The 23,357-nt window shown below is 39.0% G+C and overlaps 1 protein-coding gene across 8 annotated transcripts in view; it reads left to right on the forward strand.

Moving 5' to 3' along the window:
• The first annotated feature begins 497 nt into the window (after positions 1-497).
• LOC137321019 (transducin-like enhancer protein 4) overlaps positions 498-23,357 on the forward strand; it is a 130,322-nt gene continuing 107,462 nt past the window's right edge. For 6 of the 8 annotated variants that reach the window (XM_067983122.1, XM_067983123.1, XM_067983124.1 and 3 more), the window contains exons 1-4: positions 499-1,044; positions 1,330-1,427; positions 2,813-2,876; positions 3,041-3,085. In XM_067983122.1, the coding sequence (XP_067839223.1) occupies positions 1,021-1,044; positions 1,330-1,427; positions 2,813-2,876; positions 3,041-3,085 (231 nt within the window). In that variant the 5' untranslated portion in view covers positions 499-1,020. Of the gene's footprint in view, positions 1,045-1,329; positions 1,428-2,812; positions 2,877-3,040; positions 3,086-23,357 lie in introns of all 8 variants that reach the window. The other 2 variants (XM_067983128.1, XM_067983129.1) reach the window with 1 other exon arrangement.

Raw genomic sequence — 23,357 nt, forward strand, 5'->3', positions numbered from 1 at the left:
CCTTTTTTTCCCAACTTTTCGCTTGTGCTGGAGGGAAAAAAAAATACAGACCCAGCGAACGACTGTTCGCCTTCCGCCGCGAGGCGTCAGCTTCGCACTTTTGGCTCACGCCAATTGGTCTCTTTACCTCCACGGCGTCAGAGCCCCACGTGGGATCGGCGGCCACAACCGCTGGCGATTGGAGGAGCTCGCAGAATGGGCCGTAACCCGCGCCAGGCTCTGACTTGCCTGTGCGGCGATTGGTGGGTGAGTCGTAACTGACGTGCCATTTGGAACGGAGGCAAACGAAGAACCAACTCCCGATTGGTTGAACGGGAGTGCTAATCATGGCTGTCGAGAGGGGGGGGGGGGTTTGGTTTATGTCGCAAATCATTCTGGGGATTGTAGTCTGAGTGACGGGGGAGAGACTTCCAGAAGCTTCGCACCCAACGCGGCAACCGGACTACAACACCCATGGTGCAAGCTGGTCGCTGCCCACCCCCTCGGTCGGGGGTGAAGTATCGCATCCCTCCGCCTCCTCTTTCCCTCGCTGAAGTGAAGTTGACTGGGGTGTGAATATGTAAGAATGTTAATGACACGGTGCTTCTAAATTTGGTAAACACAAGTCATTACTTTCGTGTGTTATCGGATGAAGGGCAGAAAAAGAGCTGCCGCCCCCGCACTCTGACTGCAGGCTGGCCGCGTTTCTTCTCTCTCTCTGTGGTGCTGGAGTGATGTTGTGAGGTCGCTCGGAGCTGCTGCCCCGGCGGAACAGAAACAGAAACAGAACCGAACAGAAAGAGAACCCCGGATCGGCGGCGATCTCCGGGAAAAAAAAATCTCCGACCCTCATCCGAATGTTCCACTTTTGTTTCTCAATCATTCGCATTGTGGGAGGTCGAAGAGAGAGAGAGAGAGAGAGAAAGCTCGCTGCTTTCGACCGGACCGTGTACAACTTGGTGACTTTTAAATGAAGGAACTTAAATGACACAACTCACCTAAAAGATTGAGAGGGCTTTTGGAAAAACAAATCACAGCGAGATGTATCCTCAAGCCAGACATCCCGTAAGTGTGTTGTGTTTCCACCCCCCCCCCCCCCACCCCGCTCCCCAACCCCCTCCTCTGCCCGAAACATCACACACGGACAATTGCATGCAAGCTTTAGCTTTCTCTCAACGCAGCTTTAACACGGCAGTTAATTATAGTCTTTCAATAAATATTTGTAGACGTGTAAAGTACAGTGTTTACGTTTGCTTTGTCAGTAATGTTAAGAAATGGCAATTTAATGAGATTGGCGCACGATTCCTAGTTTGTCTTGGTACTGATGCTCGTTTGTTTTTATATTTCTAGGCGCCTCACCAACCCGCACAGCCCTTTAAATTCACCATTTCAGAATCGTGCGATCGCATCAAAGAAGAATTTCAGTTTTTGCAGGCGCAGTATCACAGGTAGATAGCACAGTTTAAAAAAAAATCCCCGCAACATTACTGTGTCTGGAAGTGCAAGCGAAGTGCAGATGTCTGAATTGTTTTATTTTATTGTAAACGTCTTTATTTCTCCTTGTAGGGGCAAGGTTGTGGTCTCTACTGTCCACACTTGGTGTGCTGTAGGCTTCCCTTTCTCCCCCCATCTCCTCCCTTTTAATTGTCTGTTGTAAAATGATCTCTCCGGTACTTCAGTTCGGTTGAAGATGGTGTCCGAGTGCAAATCTCGCACTCTTTGTAGCGTTAGAGATGCAGTGAAGATAGGGTTTTTTTAAGCATCAATTGTCGATGCCTTGGCCTTATGGTGGTGATTTTTTTTTACTAAGCCGCTAAATTCTACGTTTAATTTCTTCTGAAATATTTTGCCTCCTGTTCCTTCTACCCGGGTTAAAAAGTGATTCTCGCAGTTGGGAGGGAAAGAGGACGGTGACTCCAAACGCGGGTATTGCCTGTCCTCTTAAATATAATGCGCCGAACGCTTTAATGTTTCGGTATAATTTTTAGATCTCGATATTCCGCTGTTTCCCCTTATTTCGCGTTCACATTTCTCCTTCATGTGATGTGATGATGAAGGAGCAATATCCTCTGCATTAGACTGCTTCTCATTCGGCTGACATGTCGAGACCAGAGTGTGAAACAATCACATCTTTTATTATCGTAAAGCCCCCAAATCTGGATTATAGTACACTGGTATGCACGGATTGGGAGATCAGCAACTTCGATTAATTAATTTTTATATTAGATCACTTTATATAATCGCTTGTAGAGATTTGTGTAATAGGGATATTGCTTTCCATCCTTTTTGAGATACTGTGTGTTTTCTTTTTTTTTAGTACTTAAAGATAGCGGTCCTGTTTCGATTCTGTATTTACAGAAAATGTAAACTTTTAAAAAATAAATAAATTGACATTGCTAATCTTAGAACAATTCTATTTCTCTTTTAAGAATGTTGTATTTTTGTCTAGATTTTTACGAGTTGGGTTAGTATGCTTAATCGCTAAGTAATCGTTTCCTTTTCTGTTCTAATTAATGTAGTCTATTATTGATAGAAATAACGTTGACGCACTTGTCATGTTCCTATGTGTCAGATTTGGTATTCTACTTGTACTTATTAAAATCAATCTTTGAATACATACTGTCATATTTTGGCGTATATACAGAGTTGGCGTCATAAATCATTTCTAGGAGAACAAAATGCAGTACAGCACTAATTAAGTGCACCCTGCCTTGGTAAAGCACTACTTCTAATGATCCGGGTAAGATCATTTATGCAGAGGAAAGTATTGCCTGCAGCACAGTCTATAAAATGTCCATATAGTGTCTTGAACAATCTTTCTTTCTTTAAACAGTTTGAAATTGGAATGTGAAAAGCTAGCCAGTGAAAAGACAGAAATGCAACGTCATTATGTCATGGTAAGTTTTTTTTAAAAAAACATCTATTTGACTTTTTTTTGTTATAGTGGCTGTTAGTGTGAAAAATCACTATCTTTATCACTTATCAGTTTGTGTTATTGTTTGTGAGTGCTAAAATAAGTGTGGTTTTACCAATAATATGTTGTATTGCTTTACCTTCACAGTATTATGAAATGTCATATGGTCTGAATATAGAAATGCACAAACAGGTAAGATTCATACATTTTCAATAAATATTTGAAAGAAATGTTTGTTACCTGAAAATGTTGTGCTAGTAGGCTCTTGAAATAGATTCATATGAATTTTATCATGAGATTTTGAAAAGGAGGAATTGGGAGTTCTGTGCTGACAACGGCAGAAATTTTACATGGTTATTGAACTCCTTAAGGCTGATGCTGAATATATAGAACCACCTGAGTAATGGTGTTGACAAAACAAAATTGAGATAGTTTAACACATCTTGTAAAGTGTTTATTGCACATCAGATATGTGGTGGGCTAGAAATAGCTGCTAAAGATTACTTTTGATAAATGTGTTTAATATAAAAATAACTTCTAGCATTAACTTGATATAAAAATAACTCCTTAATATTTTTAAGAAGATAAAATTAGAAGATAAAATTTCCTCTGTGCCCTTTGAGAGTCAAAGGGTTTAAAATGCAAATATTGTAGTGGAAATATATAATCTGGTGATGGCGTCAAAACTTTCCAGCTCACAACAGATGGAAATTAATATTCTGTCAACATAGAGAATGTTTCCACATTGCAATGATATTTTGTACTATCAAAAATTCAAAATAAAACAACTATGTCATATAATGTTTCGGATTTGTTTTTGTAAATTTCCTCTAAGTGGTGCACACTTAGATGACATTCTTTCACATGCAATTTAAAAACTCTCATTGATCGTTTGCTTGTGTTTCGCGTCGTGAATCTTTCACTCTTGTGAAAGAATGATGGCAGTGCACTGATGTAGTGTCCTTGTCAGCATGATTGATAATTTCACTCTGAGCCACAGGAGCAGGTGTGTAAATCAAGAAAAGAAAGGTATCTCTGCAATGATGCTCTTTGCTGAGTAACTCCATTTAATATGTTTCTGTACAATAATGGGATATCCTACTTGTGAGTTGCAGATTTTTACCACTTGCAAAATGATTACCATAATTCCTTAGCACCTGTGAGAGGGCCTTTTGTGGATTATTGTTTGAGGTAGCAAGCTTAGTGTAGATACTTTTTTTTCTGTGACTACATCCTTAGCATGTCATGCATTTGGAAATAAAACCGGATGTTACCTTGTGTTCTTTGAAAGGCTAAAAAATTCTAGCAGGTGACATAATTTGTTTTGTGGTATGAAGATGGAATCCATTTTGCAGAATTGTTGCCTTCCTTGATTTTGTAATTAGTGAGGTAGATAATAATGTACAATCTCATGGTTGCAGTAGTGTTTTTTTTTGCTTCCTCTTTCTCCAACACATCTTATAAGGAAGATTTCTGAGAAGTGTGCATGCAAAATTGGCAGTGAAATTTTCTGTAAACTGAGAGATAGTGAATTTTAAAATGTTGTACAAAATGTGTTCTTTGTGATTATTTGGACGCTGAATATGTAGGCTGATCGCATAACCCAATAACAGATATTTTATTTTTTCTAGAAAGATTTGTAAGTGGCTACCATTTATTTTTTAGATACCCCAAACAGGAAGTGGAAAATATAGATCAACGAAGGAGCAGTGTGATTTGATAGCTTTTCAGAATGCACTGTAGACCAGAAGAAGTCATCATTAGAATAAGACCCCCTCTACTGGTCCCTTGACACCACTTGGATACGGTCTAATCAGGAAATACTGGCTTTTAGTTTCGAAAATCACGCAGCAAATGAGCCCTGATACGGGACAGTAATGAGGATCAAATTGGTGCTTCTTGCATACTGGTCATTAGTTCAGGTTAAAAAACACCTTTTTTAGTTTGGGTGAAATTGAGCAGTTTACTGCTTGTGAATCCCCATGTGAGGAAGTAAATGAGTTTTTAGAAGCCCACCTCCTGCTCCCTGGAGTACAAAATATGAAATGACATCTGCTTTGATTGCCCATAGGGGAGGGTGTGAGGGCTTTTATTCATGGGTGGGGTGGGGGTGAGGGTTGTAAATTAAGCAGTATTTTTTTTAAAAGTAGTATGCCGATTTTCAAAAACATAAAAATGATCAATTTTCAACTGTGGAATTTACATTTGAAAGCAATTTTGCTATTCATATGTAGGAGATTAAGTTAGAATGTGTCTAATTTGTTTTATAATTGCGATTAAGGCTGGTTTGAGGGGCAGCTGTGAAGCAAAGTGGCGAGGGCGTGCAGTGCTGTTCAGTATCAGATTTAAATCCAGTTGTGATGCTGATTCGTTAGTTTACCTGCTTTTTTCATTTTTCTTTTAAAATCTAGGTGTACTGTGTTCATCATAGAAACAGTAACATTGGATGAAAAAAGTTTGGAGCTAAACAAATATTTTAATCTTGCAATAACTCTGAGATTAAAATGATTATTTAAGAAAAAAAGTTTTTCCTGTATTTACTACCTGCAGGAGTCAGGGTAGATTGCCTGAACCATTTTTTCATTGTGCACCCTTTGAGGGGGCATAATACCTAGGTTTCAGGGCTTAGCTACTAAAGGTACATAGTGTTTGTTTCTTAAGTGGGATAGGATTTTAATAGTAATTGAACAAGAAGAAACTATTACTGCCTTTTTAAAAATGTTCATGGTGAGATTACAGCACGGTTTGTAAACCTAGAGAAGCACTGTATCTGCAGATTGTGCAAGTTACCAAAATATATTCTTTTGCAATAACATAATTAGAAAGCGTCTACTCTACTTCCATACAGCCATTGTTTTGTAGAACATAAAATGCAGGTAGTTGAACAATGGTGATGTCACTGAATTAATGTAGTATTATCCACTTATACAATTTAAAATAAATGACTTCAGAGGTCCATCTGTTCCTGTCCAGTGTGGATTATGTGAACTAATTGACATATGCAGTAATAAGTTGAGGCTCAAAAAGCATGAATATTTAGTATTCCAAAGTACTTGCATTTTAGAATTTGATTTTGGGGTCTTATGAGTCCTTTTTTCATGTAATTCAAATCTACATAAATATAAATGAAATATTAATGTATCCTAAACTGCCCCTTTATTTACTCATTCTATAATGACGGGAAGTGCAGGTGCTTTCCAATTCCTTAATATACTGCCATTTTCTTAAACCCCTCTTTCTTGCATACACAATCTTCGAGAAGCAAGCAAAGCATATTTTCTCTCTTTTTTTTTTAAAAACAGTTTCTCCGACCAGGTGTATTCACTCATAACCAGCAGCCTGGCAGAAAATTTACCCGTATATAAAACTGCAAACCTTATGAACCACTTCTTGTCCTCTGATTTTGTTTTTGTCCTTTTAAGCTCAGTGTTATGCATGTTATGTTATCATGCAATGCTATCTTTGTTTTTTCTCAGGCAGGCAACATTGGTTCTTTTTATTTGTCTTCTAAGATATTTTAACTGACTGCTCTAGTATTGGGAAATGGGCAATGATTCAGTCGTATTGCTCTGTGGTGCAATTGTGCCTAGTCCTTGAAATCAGTTTAGGATTAATTCACTTCCTAGATTTGTATCTCTGGAGCTTCAGGGGGCGACTCAAGAGTCCTAGATGTACCCTAGTAATTGGTGGCCCTGATATTTCAGATATTCAGATTTTTGTTCCCCTTCCATCTTAGTAAAGGTTAAGTTCCTCATGGCTGCTTATTGTCAGAATTTATTTGTAGAGAATTTATTGGTACAGAGGATGGTAGCTGCGATGGAGTTGTGACTGAATTAGCAAATTGACAGAAGGGTAATAGTGTAACATCAGTCACATTAGAAAGCTGTTTTTGTTCTAAAATTTATTTTTTTATTCTGTTTGATTCTTGTTCTTTCTACACCAATTTCAGTAGAATCAATTAAAGTGAGATGTTTAAGAACTTATCATTCCGTGGGAGAAAATTGTGATGTTGTTACTTGAGTTTCGCTTTGTGACCAATGTCTTTGCTCTTAATAATTGTACTTAACTTTTTTAAGGATTTGCTTTTGTAATTCATTTAATGAAAACTTTGGGGGGAAAACCATGGTTTGAAAGTTTTTAAATAATTTTTATCCATACACCGTGCCAAATCTGGATGTAGAAGTGGTAATGTCATATAATGCTTGCTATTTTTCAGAAATCATACTTTTGTATTTAAAGTTAATAAATGTACTGTGAACTGACCGCACCATTGCTACAGATTGTACTATTATATCTAGATATTGGGCCATGGTGGTGGTCTAAAGTCCTATATCTACCCAGGCTGTAGGTATACTATGGTATATTTGGTTGCTATCATTATGATTTCAAAACCAACTGTTAATTCTTAGTAATGAAGTGTAGATTGTTGCTCAAAACTTGCAGTGATAGATAATACTTCAGTATGGACTTTCTTAAGCATAAATTACACTGTGCAGGGGCTATAGATTATGGCCATAATTTATTTTTGGAAGAAAAAGGACATAATAAAAAATTAAAACCACCTCCATGGCATGCTTTATACATATTTAAAAAAAATACACAGGAGTGACTGAGGCACTAACCTCATTGTGGTTTGGATGATTGTGATAAATAGCTTGAATTTCATCCTTTTGTAGTTTTGAATTAATTTGAACCTAACAGTGAGATTGCAGCTTTGTAATCATTGCCAGTTATCTGATACTTCTATATTCTATATAACCAATAGTTTGGTAATCTACTTCTAAAACGTTTCTTAGCATTTGAATAATTGTCAAGTGATACATTATATCTTCAGTATTAATGTTAGTATTGCAGCACATGAGCTGAAAACTCAAAATGCAACTGATCCAAGGAATTATTTTTCTGAACCTGTCAGCAATCTAAGGGTTAAGTAGCCTCTGGTTTTATGGCAAATTTCTGTAATTATTCCTATACAGCAGGAATTGAAATATGATTGCTTATAGTTGTACCTTAACACATCTAGAATTCCTACTCCATTGATCAATTATAATCTTCAAATTTCATTAAAATTAGAGCTTTTAATCTGTTTTTATCTTGATATTTTTACGTCTGACAGAGTACACCGAGAATAACACTGAGAATGATTATAGCTAATCTAAACTAGGGGTTCAGATGACATCATAAGCAGCAAGAGTGCTGATTAAGTGGTTTGTAACAGTTATCTGAGCCCCAGTATTAGATTTCAACCTTGCAATTACTCTTTAATGTATCTAACAACTGATTTATGTCTGAAATTTGCATCGCTAGCAACTGTTAGTGCTGATGCAATCGTCTGCTTCATGTTTATGGTTAATGATTTTCACTCTGTAGGATTGAAGATTACTCAAGGTATTTTGAATATGGTTTCTTGATAAACTGTTCAGTTGTTGGCAGGGACTATATGTGTGGACTACTACTAAAAATATGCAGTAAACTGGAGACATAGAGGAGACTCACTGCATGGATGCGACCAGCTTGTTTTCTTCGTAGCATTTTATTGTTTCACTTGATATCAATCAGAAGCTTCCTGTTGTAAGGCCTTTAGGCAGAGTAAAGCTCTAGTGTGAGAAATGTGCAATAAAAATTTGATTGTTGTTCAAAACAATTAAATACAAATTTAAGGGCTTGGCCCAGTGATTGAATCTCAAAATCATAACTGCAGCAGTCGATCGGAAATGATAAATAGCATTAGAAACCTTTTAGTGAAGTACAGTGACTACAAGGAGGAGAGCAGTATAGATTTGCATTATATCCGATACCCTCCAGTACCAAGTGGATTGTCAATACTGCTTGTTTAGCATTTTCTAAGGGCAATAGGAGTATTGATTTCTGGCTTACAAGCGACGGCTCTATTTTCACTACTGAGAAGTATTGCAGGTTGTTAAGAAGAAATTGACTTGAAGAGGCTTGACTGCTGCCCATCATGAAGCAAATAAAGCAAAACTGCTGAAGCATGGTGGAGCAGCAAGACAGGGGCCCTCAGCAATTTGTTGCTATTAATTTACCATGGTCGACAGCAAATCAATTGGCGTCTACTTCATCTATTCGAGAATATGCTGTCCAGAGCAGATAAAAGGCCATATGTGGCAATAAGAATAGACTATTTGCTAGATAGAGGATGAAGTTAATGTGTAAATAAGTGAATTCAAGGCTTCAGAGCAGAGTAACTTTTTAATGGAATATATTCTTAAAGTAGTCAATAAGAAATTTATTGACTTGCATTAAGTATCAAGTGGGTTCTGTTTTATTATCAATCCTATACAGAATTGGATGAAAATGTTTTGATAGTCTATCTTTTAGTCCAATTTTTACTTACATGCTATTTAAAACTGTGGTTTAGAAATATCGACAGGCATTGGAATGTACAATAGTTCACTAGTGTAGATAAGTTTATTTTAGATTGACCTATTAAGCAATTAAATAGTACTTTGTGAGATTGACCATGTAGATATAATTCTAAATGGGCAATACAGTAGCATTGCTATATATTTATTTTTAATATGAATCAAGCAAACTAGTTGACATTAAGAGTGGACATTAGGTGGTAAAAACCCAATCCTAAAATTAGCCTATTGAATCAAAAGGAATACTATCTAGAGATTTTTAATGGCCCTTTACACTACTGTGTTCTGCCTACTAATGATCGTAATGAATGTTGCAGCCTTTTCTATAGTCGAATAGGGGCCTCATGCTGATTTAAAGCACTCAGCTGTGCTTAGTGCTTTAATCGACTCTCAGTCCCCTATTCCAGCATGTTTCCTGATAGAAGTGTTACCATGCCTTTCTATTATTTTCCGTACTATCAGTGTTGAATATTAGGATTTTCTGCATAATAGGATTATTTTCTATAGTTTGTATTCCGGATGGGGGGATTGTAAGCATCAGCAATGAATATAACAACATATCTGGAGAATTTGATTCTTTGGGGGGAATTTTAACCCCCCCCCCCACCCCATGACGGGCAGGAGAGGGTGGGGGGGTGGTTAAATCGACAAATACGCGAAACCCGACCCCAACCCGCCGCGAACGTGCCTACTTTTGTTTTAACCACGGTGGGTTTGGGGGCATCCAAGTAACCCACTCTAGAGAGGCGGGTCCATGATTATAATATGTTGATGAGGCTCCATTCCTCTGATTTTGGCAGCCATTTGAATTTCCCACGGCTCGAGAAACCTGGCAGTTAAAGGGAGGCGGGAGCAGCTGGACCAAGCAGGTAAGTGCTTTTTAGAGCACAGCTTGTGGGTCAGAAGGTGCAGGAGTGTTTCCCCCTCCGGCCCCTCAAGCAAATCTTCTGCTGCTATCGGCTGACCCCCTCCCACCAACCCCTTGATCTCTCCTGGACCCCCCTCCCTTTTGATTGCTGGTCCGACACCACCCCCCCCCCCCCCCCCAAGCCGTGATGTTTCCTGGTTGCCAGGGACACCAACGCGGTCCTTGGCTGCAGCTTTTTACAGCTGGCTTTCCTGCCTGACAGCTGGTCAGCCTGTCAATCTGGCTGGCTGTCGGGTGGGAAACGGAGTAAAAAGAATGATAATGAGATCCTGCCGTTAAATTCAGCAGGACCTCTGCGTTCCCAGCATTTCCGGGTTTCTCCTCCCCCACCCCCCTCCCTGTATATTTTGGGGCCTTTCTGTTTCTGATTTTTCTTCCCAATCTACTTCTTATAGATTCTGACATACTGATATCCTTCTTGATGCTTGTGGCCTGAGCTCGCTCATTATGTGTTGGTAGGCCATTTGGCCATAAGGGAGAGGAGCTTTGGCATCACATGAGTATGACATCAATGTGCACTTTCTACAAAGGTCCTTGATACCAACTGGGCTTATTGATACTAGTCATTGTCACCCTTACCCCATAAAAACCAGGAGACCCTTAGGCAGGGTGTAATGCCCTTAAATGCCTGCTTCCCTTCCAGTCTGTGTGGTTCATTGGTTAAATGCATCCATGATGAAATAGTTTTAACTTCCGAAAAATTATTCTTGTGTACTGACCGTAGTTAGCCATTCTTTGAACAACTGTGAATTTTTTAAAAAAAACTTCCATTAATCTTTTGCTATAGATTTCAGCGTATTGGCCTTTGGTACCTACTATTGTTCATTTTTCTGTTTTTTAAAAAAACCCTACATATGCCACAATATAATATTGTTTTAAAGCATGATGATGATTACAAAGCACATTTTGCTATCATTTGAAGCCCTTGGTGAGATCACTGTTTTGTAACTATTGTAGGATATCCATGCTCCCTGAGCATTTAGTGAGGCTTCATGAAAGTATTTTATTTTAGCTTCAAAGATCAAAATATACAGTAGTGCTCTGTAGTCAAGAGGCTGTAAAATTTAACAGCAGGAGTTCTGAAATTTTATGTGGGGGTCGGGAGCAGCAGGAGGGAGACTGGGACAGAAATGGAGCGTTAGACCTCATGTTTGCCCTCAACACTAAATTAAGTGATTAAAGCATTGAAGTTCAAGACATCCATTAGTTTTAGTTGTTACACTACTAGACTGTTGTAAGGAATCTTACAACACCAGGTTATAGTCCAACAATTTTATTTTAAAATCACCTCCTTTCGGAGATTATCTCCTTCGTCAGGTGAGTGAGTGTCATCTAGACTGTAGATGACTTTCCAGTTGGGCTGTACCAATGGCACAGCAGGTTTTCTGGTATACTCCTCTGTACAGTCAATCTTGATGTTTACCTTTTGCCTATTTTCAACAATAGGCAAAAGGTAAACAGGACTTTTTTATATGGGATGGGCGGGGTAGGTGGGAAAAACTTGGTCTCAATTTTGGGCAGACTTTCTGCTAGCTGTAACAGGAAAAATGCCTGCCACACCAGAAGAGCACTACTGGAAAGCTAATTGCATATTTTAACCTCTTAGTTAATGATAAATAGGAAAAGGGCTGGTCAGTAAATTTGTCAGCAAAATTATTTGTGTTCTTTTTATTTGGCTTATTTCAGTATTTTATTTTAATTTGTCTATTTCTCACAATTTTTCTTCAGATTCTTATTTTAAAGTTTCATTTTAATGTCAAATAGCAGGAAACTATTGAATGCATATTTAAAGCGCACACAGTACTCAGCTGATCTAATAGCAGAGGATAACTGGCTAAAGTAATGGAGTTGAGCGTGATTGTCACTCGTATGCAAAGTTTGGGAGTCAATTTTCTAAATTAGCATCAGACAAATTTTGTGGTAGTCTCCATGAACTACAAGAGAAACTTGGCCACTTGGTTTAGTAAGTAAGCCATGGCTCCCAAACAGCATATAGGAGTGTAAACTGTACTTGACCGCACTGTTCCTAGCAGGCAGCATATTCTCTGATGAGGTCTATTGATGGCATTGGTGAAGTGCTTCTAGAGTGGAGTACTCACAGCTGCAGAGGAAGTAAGTATTCACTAAGAGGTAAAGTCCTGGGATGTAGAAACTTTTCAGTTGAAATGCAGTCTGTTGAAGACCTAACTACTCCCTATACTTCCTCATGCCTGGACTACACACCAGCATTCTCCCTCTTTAAGGTTATCATTAAATATGCTGAAGTCTCAACTTTTTTTGGTTTATTTGAAACCTGCTATCAGTTTTTGTAAAACACATTGTAGTTTTCCCATTGTAATAAATGGAAATATCAAATGGAAAGTGAAAAATTCCAATTTTTCTTTAATTTATTCTCTCTAAACTTGTTAATTATTGTTTCAGATTTTTTTTGGTGATTATATTCTTTTGCATTCTCTGAAGAAATGATCTAACTAGTACGTGGGGTTTTGTGTCAATCGTGGAACGCTGAAATCTGAAACAAAAAAACCCAGAAAATGTTTAGAAATACAGAGCAGGTCTTTTAGCATCTGTAAAGGAAAAATAGTTTCATGTTTCAGATGTAGATTAGATCTGCTTTTATATTGTGCTATTGTTGCCAGTTCAACATGTGGATCTTGCACAGCTGGTGGCAACGGCAAGATAAACTTTGCAGAGTTTTTAAGGCTGACGGCTGGGAACACCTAATTTTGTTTTTTAACTATGTCTTCCTAGTCTTAGCTGAAATATAAACCCTTTTTTTAACTGTTTTAGATAATGATGGATAATTTCCAGCATTTGCATTTTTAAACAAAACTTTTAAATAATTGGTCTGGTAAAATTTAATTTCTCAAGCTTTTAGGCTTGGTTTGATTATAACAAAAAAGACATTTCAAAAAGTAAAAATAACTATACTAAGTTTTTGTTATGAATCTAGCTGAAGTAAATTTTTCAGCAGATAAATCAGTGAGGCTAATTAATAGACTAGGGAGGTGAATTGCAAGTTTACATTTCTCTGAGAAGACGTGATCAGAGATTTCTCCTGTACCAGTGAAGGCTTATAGTGAAGTATTGTAATCTGTTTTTTCAACACATCAATACAACATTTATTCAGTTGAAAGGTTATGAATCTTCACCATTGTACTAATACTGTTCATTGGAGAACCACTGGAACACTATAATAGAAATGCTGGTGGATTATTGAGTCAGGTCACTTGAGGGATAAATCCTACAACCACACCCGCCAATGATATGTTTTCTATTTTTGCTTTTGTCATTTGGATGAACTGAGAAGCTTAAACAGTAGAGATGTAAAGAATCTGCTTAGACGTAATCTGGCTTCTATAAATCCCATTATCTCTGATTTTGAGGCATACAGGAGTCTTGGTCTTCTGTAGACACATATGCTGTGGATTTTACATTGTAGTTTGACTAATTACGACAATAATTACACCTCCCCTGGAAACATGTACCTAAGTATGTAAGTGATGGGGTCAATTAAATACTATTGTTTTCCTTTAGGCTGCAGGGATAGTTTGAAGGATTATGGGTAGAAATGCCTACTAGAGAATGTGTATTTTGCTCAAATCTTTTTGTTTCTTTTGTAAACTATAGTTCTGAAAATCTAATGGGTATTGCCCCAGTGAGATAAATCGATAACCTTGCTAAACAGTGTGAGCAAAACTGTGGTTTATCTGTCTTGCTAGTTTGTTAGAACTGACAGTATTCAGCATACTAACTGGTATTTTCTTACTCATTTTCACTTGCTCATGTTTTTTTTTCCACAGTGCCCTCTATCTTTATTTCATGCAATTATTTGTGTGGCTTTCAAATATTCATTAGCTCCACGGTAACAGATATAAATTTAAAATTAAGATTTATTGGCTCAGCGCTTTAGCAGTTCAGAGTTTTGAGGTTTACTATACATTATGCATATTCTGTTTTGGATAGCAGCAAGCAAGAGTTTTGTGTTGCTTGGGAACGGGGAGAGATATACTACAGGCGTGCTTTTACAAATGCGGAAGACTCATTAATCACGGGTGCCATAAGCCTTAGGGAGTTAATGACAGTTATTTGCACGAGTGAGAATAATCTTGCATCATCTGTAGTGCAATATATTATTATACAGATATACCTCCAAGTGCAAGTTTTAAAAAAAAAGTTATCACTTTCCAGGGTTATAAAAGGATCATGCATAACCAAAAAACAAGGCAAATAAGGTTTGATATGTGTCAGTCACTACTGTACAGTAAGCATATGTCTGAAAGGCGCTTCTAAAGCTCCAAACTTTTTAGTTATGTCAGGACCAATAACTTTTCATTACAGACTTTGTGTCTGCTGTGAAAGAAACCTTGTGAAAGCATATTAGAGATAGCATATTAAAATAGACTAGACTGGAACATTTATGTAAAAAGCTGATTTATAGTTGATGAACAGCTGTGACTAGATGTTTAAACAGAGAGGGCCTAGAGCTGTTAATCATGTGTATGATATGTTGGTATAACTTATATAACTATGTAAAAGAATCCTCTCCAGTCTGGAGAGGGAAGGGGAGAAAGACAAAACAGGCACTTGTAGGACTGGTAGAGTCTTTTTCAGGGTGAGCTGAGACCCATGATGGCATGTTGTGAAAATAAATCAGAGTAAAACACACTATCCTGTCCTGTTTGTAGCAATAGTCTAGTCTAGCTTGTGACTTTCTGCAACTGCAAGTACGCTGTGGCTTTTAGTTTCCATGAACATCATGTACTGATCATGTATCTATAATTTTAGGCCATAAAAATGCATATGGTAACCCACCGAGCAGTAGGGATCTGTGGCTTTTTAATGTTGGGTTTATTTTTCTACCAGCTTTTGTCTCTTAACATCTGAATATAGATTTATTTTGAGGGAATGATTGATCACTAATTAGTGTTAGTTACATTAAAGAGCTTTGGGCACTGGTTATTTTCAGTCGCATTCAACTATTGGCACTGATTTGGCAAATACTTGTCAATCTTCTGTGGTGTTACACAGTCAAGAGCAAATGTAGTCTTAAGGAGAAGCGGGGGTTAGAGGATGGGAGATAATTAGACTGGGGTGTGCAGACCCCATTTTAAAGTCATAACGTCTGTCCTTATTATATTTCCATTATAAATTCCTATGTCCACAATTTAAGGGAAGCTGCTTATGTAAACTTGTCATGCTGTATTTGCAACCCACTTCTCTAACCGCCCTCGTGTACATCTTTTTCTCTCTTTCTCTTCTTTCTTTCTCTTTGTCTTTCTTGCTTTCTTTCTTTCTTTGTTATGTTCGTAGTGTCAGCCTTGGTTTCTGAGTTAGAAGCTTGTGGGTTCAAACCCCATACCAGGGACTTGAGCACATAATCCAGGCTGGCACTTCAATGCCGCACTCTCCATCACAAAGATTGGCTATTTCCACCTCCGTAACATTTCCTGCCACCACCTCTACATCAGCCCAACCATGTCTTTGTCAGCTCCAGACTTGACTCTTCCACGTTCTCCCTGCCGGCATCCCATCTTCTACCCTCCTTAAACTTTAGCTCATCCAAAACTCTGCTGCCTGTATCTGATCCCACACCAAGTCTGACTCACCCATCACCCCTCTCCTTGCTGACCTACATTGATTCCCAGCCCCCCAACACCTCAAATTTAAAATTCTCATTCTCAAATTTAAATCTCCTCATGGGCTTGCATCTCCCTAAATCTGTAACCTCCTCCATCAGTGCAACTATGCCCCTCCCTTAAGTCTCCATTCCTGCGACTCTGGCCTTTTGTGACTCTCCTTGGCAGTCGTGCTTTCAGTGACCTAGGCCCTATGCTCTGGAATTACCTCGCTAAACTTCTGCTTCTCCACCTATACCGTTGACTGTTTGAAACTGCTCTTTTATGCCCCGTATCATAACTTGCCCTTTATAGCTATGTTGTGTTCCATGATCTTAGATTCTATCTGCTACTTCGTGGTTCCTGTATTGCGCTCCCTCCTCTATTTGCCGTTCCACTTCCTTTGTCCTTGTCTGTTACTACCTTAATGCCATTGCCTCCCCTACACTTTCCTGTTGCCACTAACCCCTCCCCTTCCTAGCACCGAGTCGATTTGACTGTGTCCCCTTTGCAGCATACTGTCACCCCTATATCCTGTCCTCCACCTTATTACCTATCACTCTATTATGGCACCTAAGCTGGGCATGACACCTGCCTCATCCCTCATCCCTTTCCTTATTTGCATGATGCCCTTTAATGCTTTACCCTCCCTATTCCTATCTTGAATTTTGCTGCACCTTTGATCACCTTTTGTGACTGACTCTATATTTTCCTCTTTATTGTTTCTCCTATGCCACATTCTTTGCTTGAGTCTTCCATCACCCTCTTCTGCAGCTGAACAGGGAAGGCAAACCGATCTAGCCTATACAAACTTTGGAAGTACTAGTTGGATGTGGTTTGTCTGCCAGTAGTTGGATGTGGGGCTAGAGTTCAGAGACCCTGGCGAGTGTCCAGAGAAGTGGCCAGCCAAAATGGAGCAATATTAAAACTATTTCATAAAATTTGTGCAAAGAAAAGTAAGTCTATACTTGGGGAAACCCAGGAGAAAGGAGGCAATGGTCAGGGGGGAGGAAGCAGGTTGCCTGAGGATGCTGAACCATCAAATTATTAAATTCAATTATTTAAAGAAATTAAAAATTAAAAGTACATACTTATTTTTTAAACAAAACTTAAACATTAAAATGTTTATCTGAAGTCAGATTCTTACCCCTGGAACTTCATTTTAAAATGTACAATATGATGTCAGAGGTCTGGGAAATTTTTCAAATTCTCCTCAAAGCCACCCAATTGCACAATCAGCAACAAGTTTACATAGGTTAATCCTATTATAAATGTGGACATAGGAAATTATAATGGGAAAAAGTTGACACAGAAAGTGTGACAAAATATGAGAACAGAAATTCATGTGGTGCAGACAGTAAGTATGCACTGATGTAAATGTTTTTGATGCTGTGTGGTTTGTGATTTTGATAAATTCTTGTGCAACTTGTAAGCACTGCCCACTTTATCGGTGTGATCTCTGTTCCATATAATACAGTGTATATATTAAACATGTAAATCTGCCAAACAAAAAAATTGAGACTTACTGCATTTCTGGAGATCATAAACAGTCATAAAACATAATTAAAAACAAAATCAAAAGGGCTTAATTAAACAGATCAAGTTAGGATAAAATGAGTAACATGAGCATTTTGGCAAACTATTTGTGGGACAGTGAAGCTTTAACTCCCCTTTAGTGAGGGCATACTGTGAGTGCAATGCAACGTAAGGCAGCATATTACCCAACATTGTGATTTTTATTTTACAAAAACATTCACAAAATCAAGCTGTGATCATCCTTTACAAGAAAAAATATTTTTGCAGGAATTTTTTGAAAAACAAAGTGAAGGATGTTCACACCAGGAATGGATTTCCTTTCAAAAATCCAGTAATTCCAAGTCACACATAGTACAGCCAGATGCAGGAGATCCTCTTTCTTCAGCCCCTCAAATTTCCCTCAGTCTTAACCCCATTCTGCACCAGCTGAATTTTTCCCCATTATTCACCCAACCTGAGGTGAGACCAGCTATATGTGCAGAATTGTGGACAGTGGCGTTGGCTAATGCCCACTTGTAATTGGGTTGAGAATACCCAATGTCACTTCAGAAAAAATATGGACTGGATTTAAACCCAGAAGTGATGGTGTGCTAACTATACCACTCAATCCCCCAAAATTCCCCTTTTTAAAAAAAAATACAAACCTGAATTTTATAGGTTTTCAGTACTTTAGTAACTCAATTTAAAGCCTCAAAAAGAATTTTCTTCTGCTTGGCTTTGTTTACACTGGGAACATCCAAACTTTTTGTTTTTGTGTGTGCCATGGAGCCCACAGGCCATGTAGATGTTTTTTCTTTGAAAAACAGTTTGCATTCCCATTAATTTGGATATATCTCTGGTTGCTCATGCTAACAGATCTGGTGTTCTATTTAGGATTTACCCACCTATAGGGCTACAGTGCTGAGAACAGAATTTGCAAACTTCCACGCCCATGAAATTCAAACAGACAGTAAGAAATACAAACGCCAATAGGACTTTTGTGCTTGGTCTTCATGGGCGGGAGGGCCAGAACTCATGAGCTGCATGTGGACGCCCTAGTTTATATACTGATGTTTGTTGTTAGAAGTAGAATGAATAGTCAGATTGGTGACTGTACACACTGAGGGCTCTAATTTTGTCTGATTCTGGTTGTTTGCATTGTCATGTTAAGAGGTGAGATATAATAGTTTATTGCAGAAGTGTGATATTAAAGTATAAATTTGAAAAAGCACACTGTTTTTAGTTTTTAATATTCTATAGTTTACTGACTTACTAAAAGCAAGCTTTCATATCATTACACTTTTTTTTGCATACACTAATATTTCACATCAACACAAACTGGTGTGGATTGATAGTTCCTCTTATTCCTTTTATTGCTGTGATTGATTTTTCGATTAGCTACTTGCAGTTTGAGCACGCGTTATACATAGTTGGATTAAACTGACTCATCTGTATTGGTTGGAGCTATGGCCTGCCTTGAATAGGGAGGAGGATATGTTTTTATTGGGGGGTGGGGGGGTTAAAGGAGAAATCTAACATAGGAGAGCAATTACTTCCACAGGTCTTCTCCCTTCTCTTCCATTGGAATTACTGTTTTGGGTTTGACCGCACAGTTGGGAGGGACTCTGATGGCAGAACTTTTAAAATTTATTTCAAATTGGAGTAAAATAACTGGTTTTCAAACTGGGCTTATATCAATTAGTGATTATTTTTTAAAAAGAGGTAAAACATGTACATGTGAAAATAAGTTTGCTGATTATGCTCCATACCATGCACTTGCCTTAGCTTGGAGGCAATAGGCATGACAAGCTTCCAGGCCTTAGTCATGTGTCCTGTGAATCCAGTTATTAGGAATGAGAGAATGGCTCAGGGTAACTATCTCTTTATGGAGAAATGCCTGGCCTCTTTGTGAGCATAATTGAGCAAGGGAACTCCGTGTACGGAGGAATATATTCCATCACTCTATGGCGCAGCTCATGTGCTGCGTTGCGTATTTTTGTACAATTTCATTTTTTTAAAACTATAAAACGTGTACTATGTATCTCATTCTTGCAAAAGGACTTTTTTGCAGCTGCTGGCACAGACTATTGGCTTTCTGTAAGATGTAGAGATACAACACAATTGTCCACATTGTGTGTTACTTAAAATGTTAGTTGCTTATTGTATCTCTTTTGTGACCTGCGGGCATGAAGGATACTTTTCCAGCCTGAACAAAGTGTCATTTCACATGAGTAAGTAGAAACAATAATTTTGAGATGTGAAGTAAAGCTTTTCAATTACTCCTGTGTGTCTGGTGAGATCTCGCTGTGGCTTTTTCTTTCCAGAAAAGCCAAAGTAAAGGGAGAATTCATCTGAGGGAGTTGCGCAAAGTGCGAGCTAGGTGTTTTTAGTTTACACAAAAGATGTAAACTTACTTCTGCCTGTGGAACTTTCAGATTTTGTATTTGAAAATTGAAAGGAGAAAGTCAATGACTGAGTCAGACATCTTGAATCTGATTTAGGGATGGTTGTTATAAAGATCTAAAAGAGCTGAAAGTCAACCAGATCACAGGATTGTGTGAACTAAACAAAGCTGAATTGAGATTCTTTATCTTAGAAGAAAAATAAAGTTAATAAACTTCTTTAAAAAAAATTGACTCGGTAAAAAAATAATTTGTTTCCTTGACATATTGACCACACCATCCTCCTTCAATGCCTCTCCTCCGTTGTCCAGCTGAGTGGGACTGCCTTCGCCTGGCTTCACTCTTACCTATCCCATCGTAGCCAGAGAATCTCCTGCGATGGTTTCTCTTCCCACTCCCACATCATTACTTCTGGAGTAGCAGTGTCAGCCGTGGCTCAGTGGGTAGCACTCTTGCCTCTGAGGCAGAAGTTTGTGGGTTCAAGTCCCACTCCAGAGACTTGAGCACAAAAATCTAGGCTGACACTCCAGTGAAGTGCTGCACTGTCCACGTCCTACGGCAGAGCCTGGTCTCCAATCATCTCGAATTTCCCTGCCATTGGGCCAAGACTTTGCTCCGCTGGGACCATGTGGTGGTTGGTGTACAACGACCACCCCACATTAAAAGAATCCACGCACAGGCATCTTCCACCAAGTCATCCTCGACCCTGAGGGACTGCCAGAGAGAGAGACTTCTGGAGTCCCTCAAGGATCTATCCTATTTCTCATCTACATGCTGCCCCTTGGTGACATAATCTGAAGGCACAACATCATGTTCCACATGTATGCTGAGGATGCCCGGCTCTTAACTCACCACCACCTCTCTCTTGACCGCTTCACTGCCTCTGTGTTGTCAGACTGCTTGTCCGACATCCAGTCCTGGATGAGCTGCAATATCCTTCAGTTGAACGTTGGGAAGACCGAAGCCATTGTCTTTGGCCCCTGCCACAAAATCTGTTCCCTCGCCACCGATTTCCATCCTCCTTTCTGGCCACCATCTCAGGCTGAACCAGACTGTTTGCAATCTCGATATCCTATTTGACCTTGAACTGAGCTTCCGATCCCATGTCTTCTCCATCATCAAGACCGCTTACTTCCGCTTGCATAACAACGCCCTTCTCCGCTCCTGCCTCAGCCCATATGCTGCTGAAACCCTCATCCATGCTTTGATTATCTCAATACTTGATTGTTCCAATGCTCTCTTAGTCAGCCTTCCATTTTCCATCCTCCATAAACTTGAGCTCAACAAAAAATCTGCTGCTCATATTCTAACCTGTACCAAGACCCGTTCACTCATCGCCCGTGCTCAGTGTTCTACATTGGCTACCAGTGCCGTGATTTAAAAATTCACATCCTCGTGTTCAAATCGCTCCCTATCTCTGTAACCTTCTTAAGCCCGACAAGTCTCCAAGAACTAAAACCTACGCTCCTGTGAAGCGCCTTGAGACCTTTTACTACATTAAAGGTGCTATATAAGTGCAAGTTGTTGTTTTTTAAAAAAAACTATCTTGAGTGTTTTTTGAGGGGGTTGGGGGAGAAGGGGAATGAAATGCTGGGGGAGTCATTGTGGTTAAAAAGTGCCACTCCATGTCTTTTCAATAATCCAATAAATAAGTTACCCTCCCATGGATACTTTCCTTTTTGGGCCTGTGGTCACACGTAGGTATCCCAATAATGACATTGGAACAGTGTGGGATGTCAGCAGATATCCAAGCTGGTAGGTTTCCATGGGAGGATTCGTACTTTATTCAGATTGTAAGTACATGCTAATGATTAGGAGACAATGCATTCAGTTCTTCCAATTTGAGATATAGGAGTACTTTGCACTAAAAGTATTGTCCCTAGTCTTTCCTTTTTAACTAAAGTGTTTAATTCTGATGAACACACATGCAAGTGTATAGTGCAAAGCTTGGTGCCTGCTAGCTGAGAAAAGTCTGAACCAAGTTTAAGAATTCTATTTTTTTTACAAAAAACACTGACGGTGAGCTTAAGTCAATACTTTATTTTTAGGATTTCTTCCTGACATCTGACCTCTCCAATTGAATTGCATCTTATCCAAAGATGTACTGATCAGGCAGGTACGAAGGAAGCATATCCTACTGATACAATAGAAATGATTTTGTAACATAGATGGGGTAAGAGATTCTGTATTCTACTACTACTACTAGTTATATATATATAATGTCTTTTAAAGTTTAAAGAAAAAGTCCTAAGGATTTTCAGAGGAAGAAGGGAATGGATGCTGAGTCTTTATGGCAGCATCTACTTCATCTTTTAATGCTGGATAGATTCAACAACAATTGGTAGTTGCCCTGAAGTCCTGAATGTGACATTTAACTAAACTGTGCAATGTGTGAATGTCGTGCATGAGCAATTGACGCAAAGTTGCATTCCCCGAGTTTGAGGGTTGTCTGTGCAAGCCAGTAATGCTCAAAACGCCTACGGTTGGACAAATGTCTCTGCCTGCCATTGGCCATGTCAAAAATGGTAGATGTTAGTTCTGCATACAGCTGCTGTTTATTTACTGTTGGCAAGTGATGGAGGCACACTGAGGGGGGGGGTGGGGGGGGGGGGAGAACCACCTCCTGAATTTTGGTGCCAATTATGGCATGTTGCTATGTTTACTTTACAGGGGTGTCTCCAGAGCTCTTGCTATTGGAAGCAGCTGTTTAAAGTGAATGGGAAATGAGCTGACACCTGCTCCTAAATATTTAAAAGGCAGAGATCAATACAATTATTGTGTCCTTCATCCAGTATAACCATGTTGAACTCTTTTGGAGTTGCTAGTTTAGAAGTAGCACGGGAACAGTTGTTTAATGTCCAACATACTCTCCCTGTGCAACGTGAGTGTTATTTCAGTGGTAACATGAAAGGAAATGCTGCCTATTGTACAACCAATCATATCCCCTCCCCTCCATTCTTGTGCTTGATGTCCCATCAGGCCAAGTTCTATGCAAAAACAGCAGCAGTTGCCGCCAATGCAGATGGTCAATTACATTTGTGGTTGATGCTTTATGTCCAAAGGCATCTTGTAAGGAAGTTTGCTTTAATGGTTCCAGAGGTACTAGTGCCAAACCATTTACAGTATAGCAGTGCCTCTGCTTTGGGATTCTGTGCTGTAACTTAAATGCCACATAAATGTGTAAATATCTTCTTTGCTTTCTCTCTCCTTTTTTCTCTCTTTCCCTCTCCGCTCCTTCCCTTGAGAGAAAGACAACTGCGTGATACCTATATCATTCCACCATTGGCGGCCATGCCTTCAGCTGCCTAGGCCCTAAACCTCTCCACATCTTTACCTCTCCTCTCCTTTTAAAACGATCCTTAAAACCTAGCTCTTGGACCAAGCTTTTGGTTACCTGTCCGAATATCTCCTTATGTGGCTCGGTGTCAAATTTTGTTTGATAACTCTCCTGTGAAGTGCCTAGGGACGTTTTACTTTGTTAAAGGCACTGTATAAATGCAAGTTGTTGTCTGGTGTAATCAAATTTGGAACACTGTACCTGGATGTGTTCAAAATAAAATCTGGTTTAATACAATGACAAAACCTTTGTGGCAACACTACTTTCTGTGATGGAATGCA

The sequence above is a fragment of the Heptranchias perlo genome, chromosome 4 (assembly GCF_035084215.1).
Source record: "Heptranchias perlo isolate sHepPer1 chromosome 4, sHepPer1.hap1, whole genome shotgun sequence".
NCBI lineage: Eukaryota > Metazoa > Chordata > Chondrichthyes > Hexanchiformes > Hexanchidae > Heptranchias > Heptranchias perlo.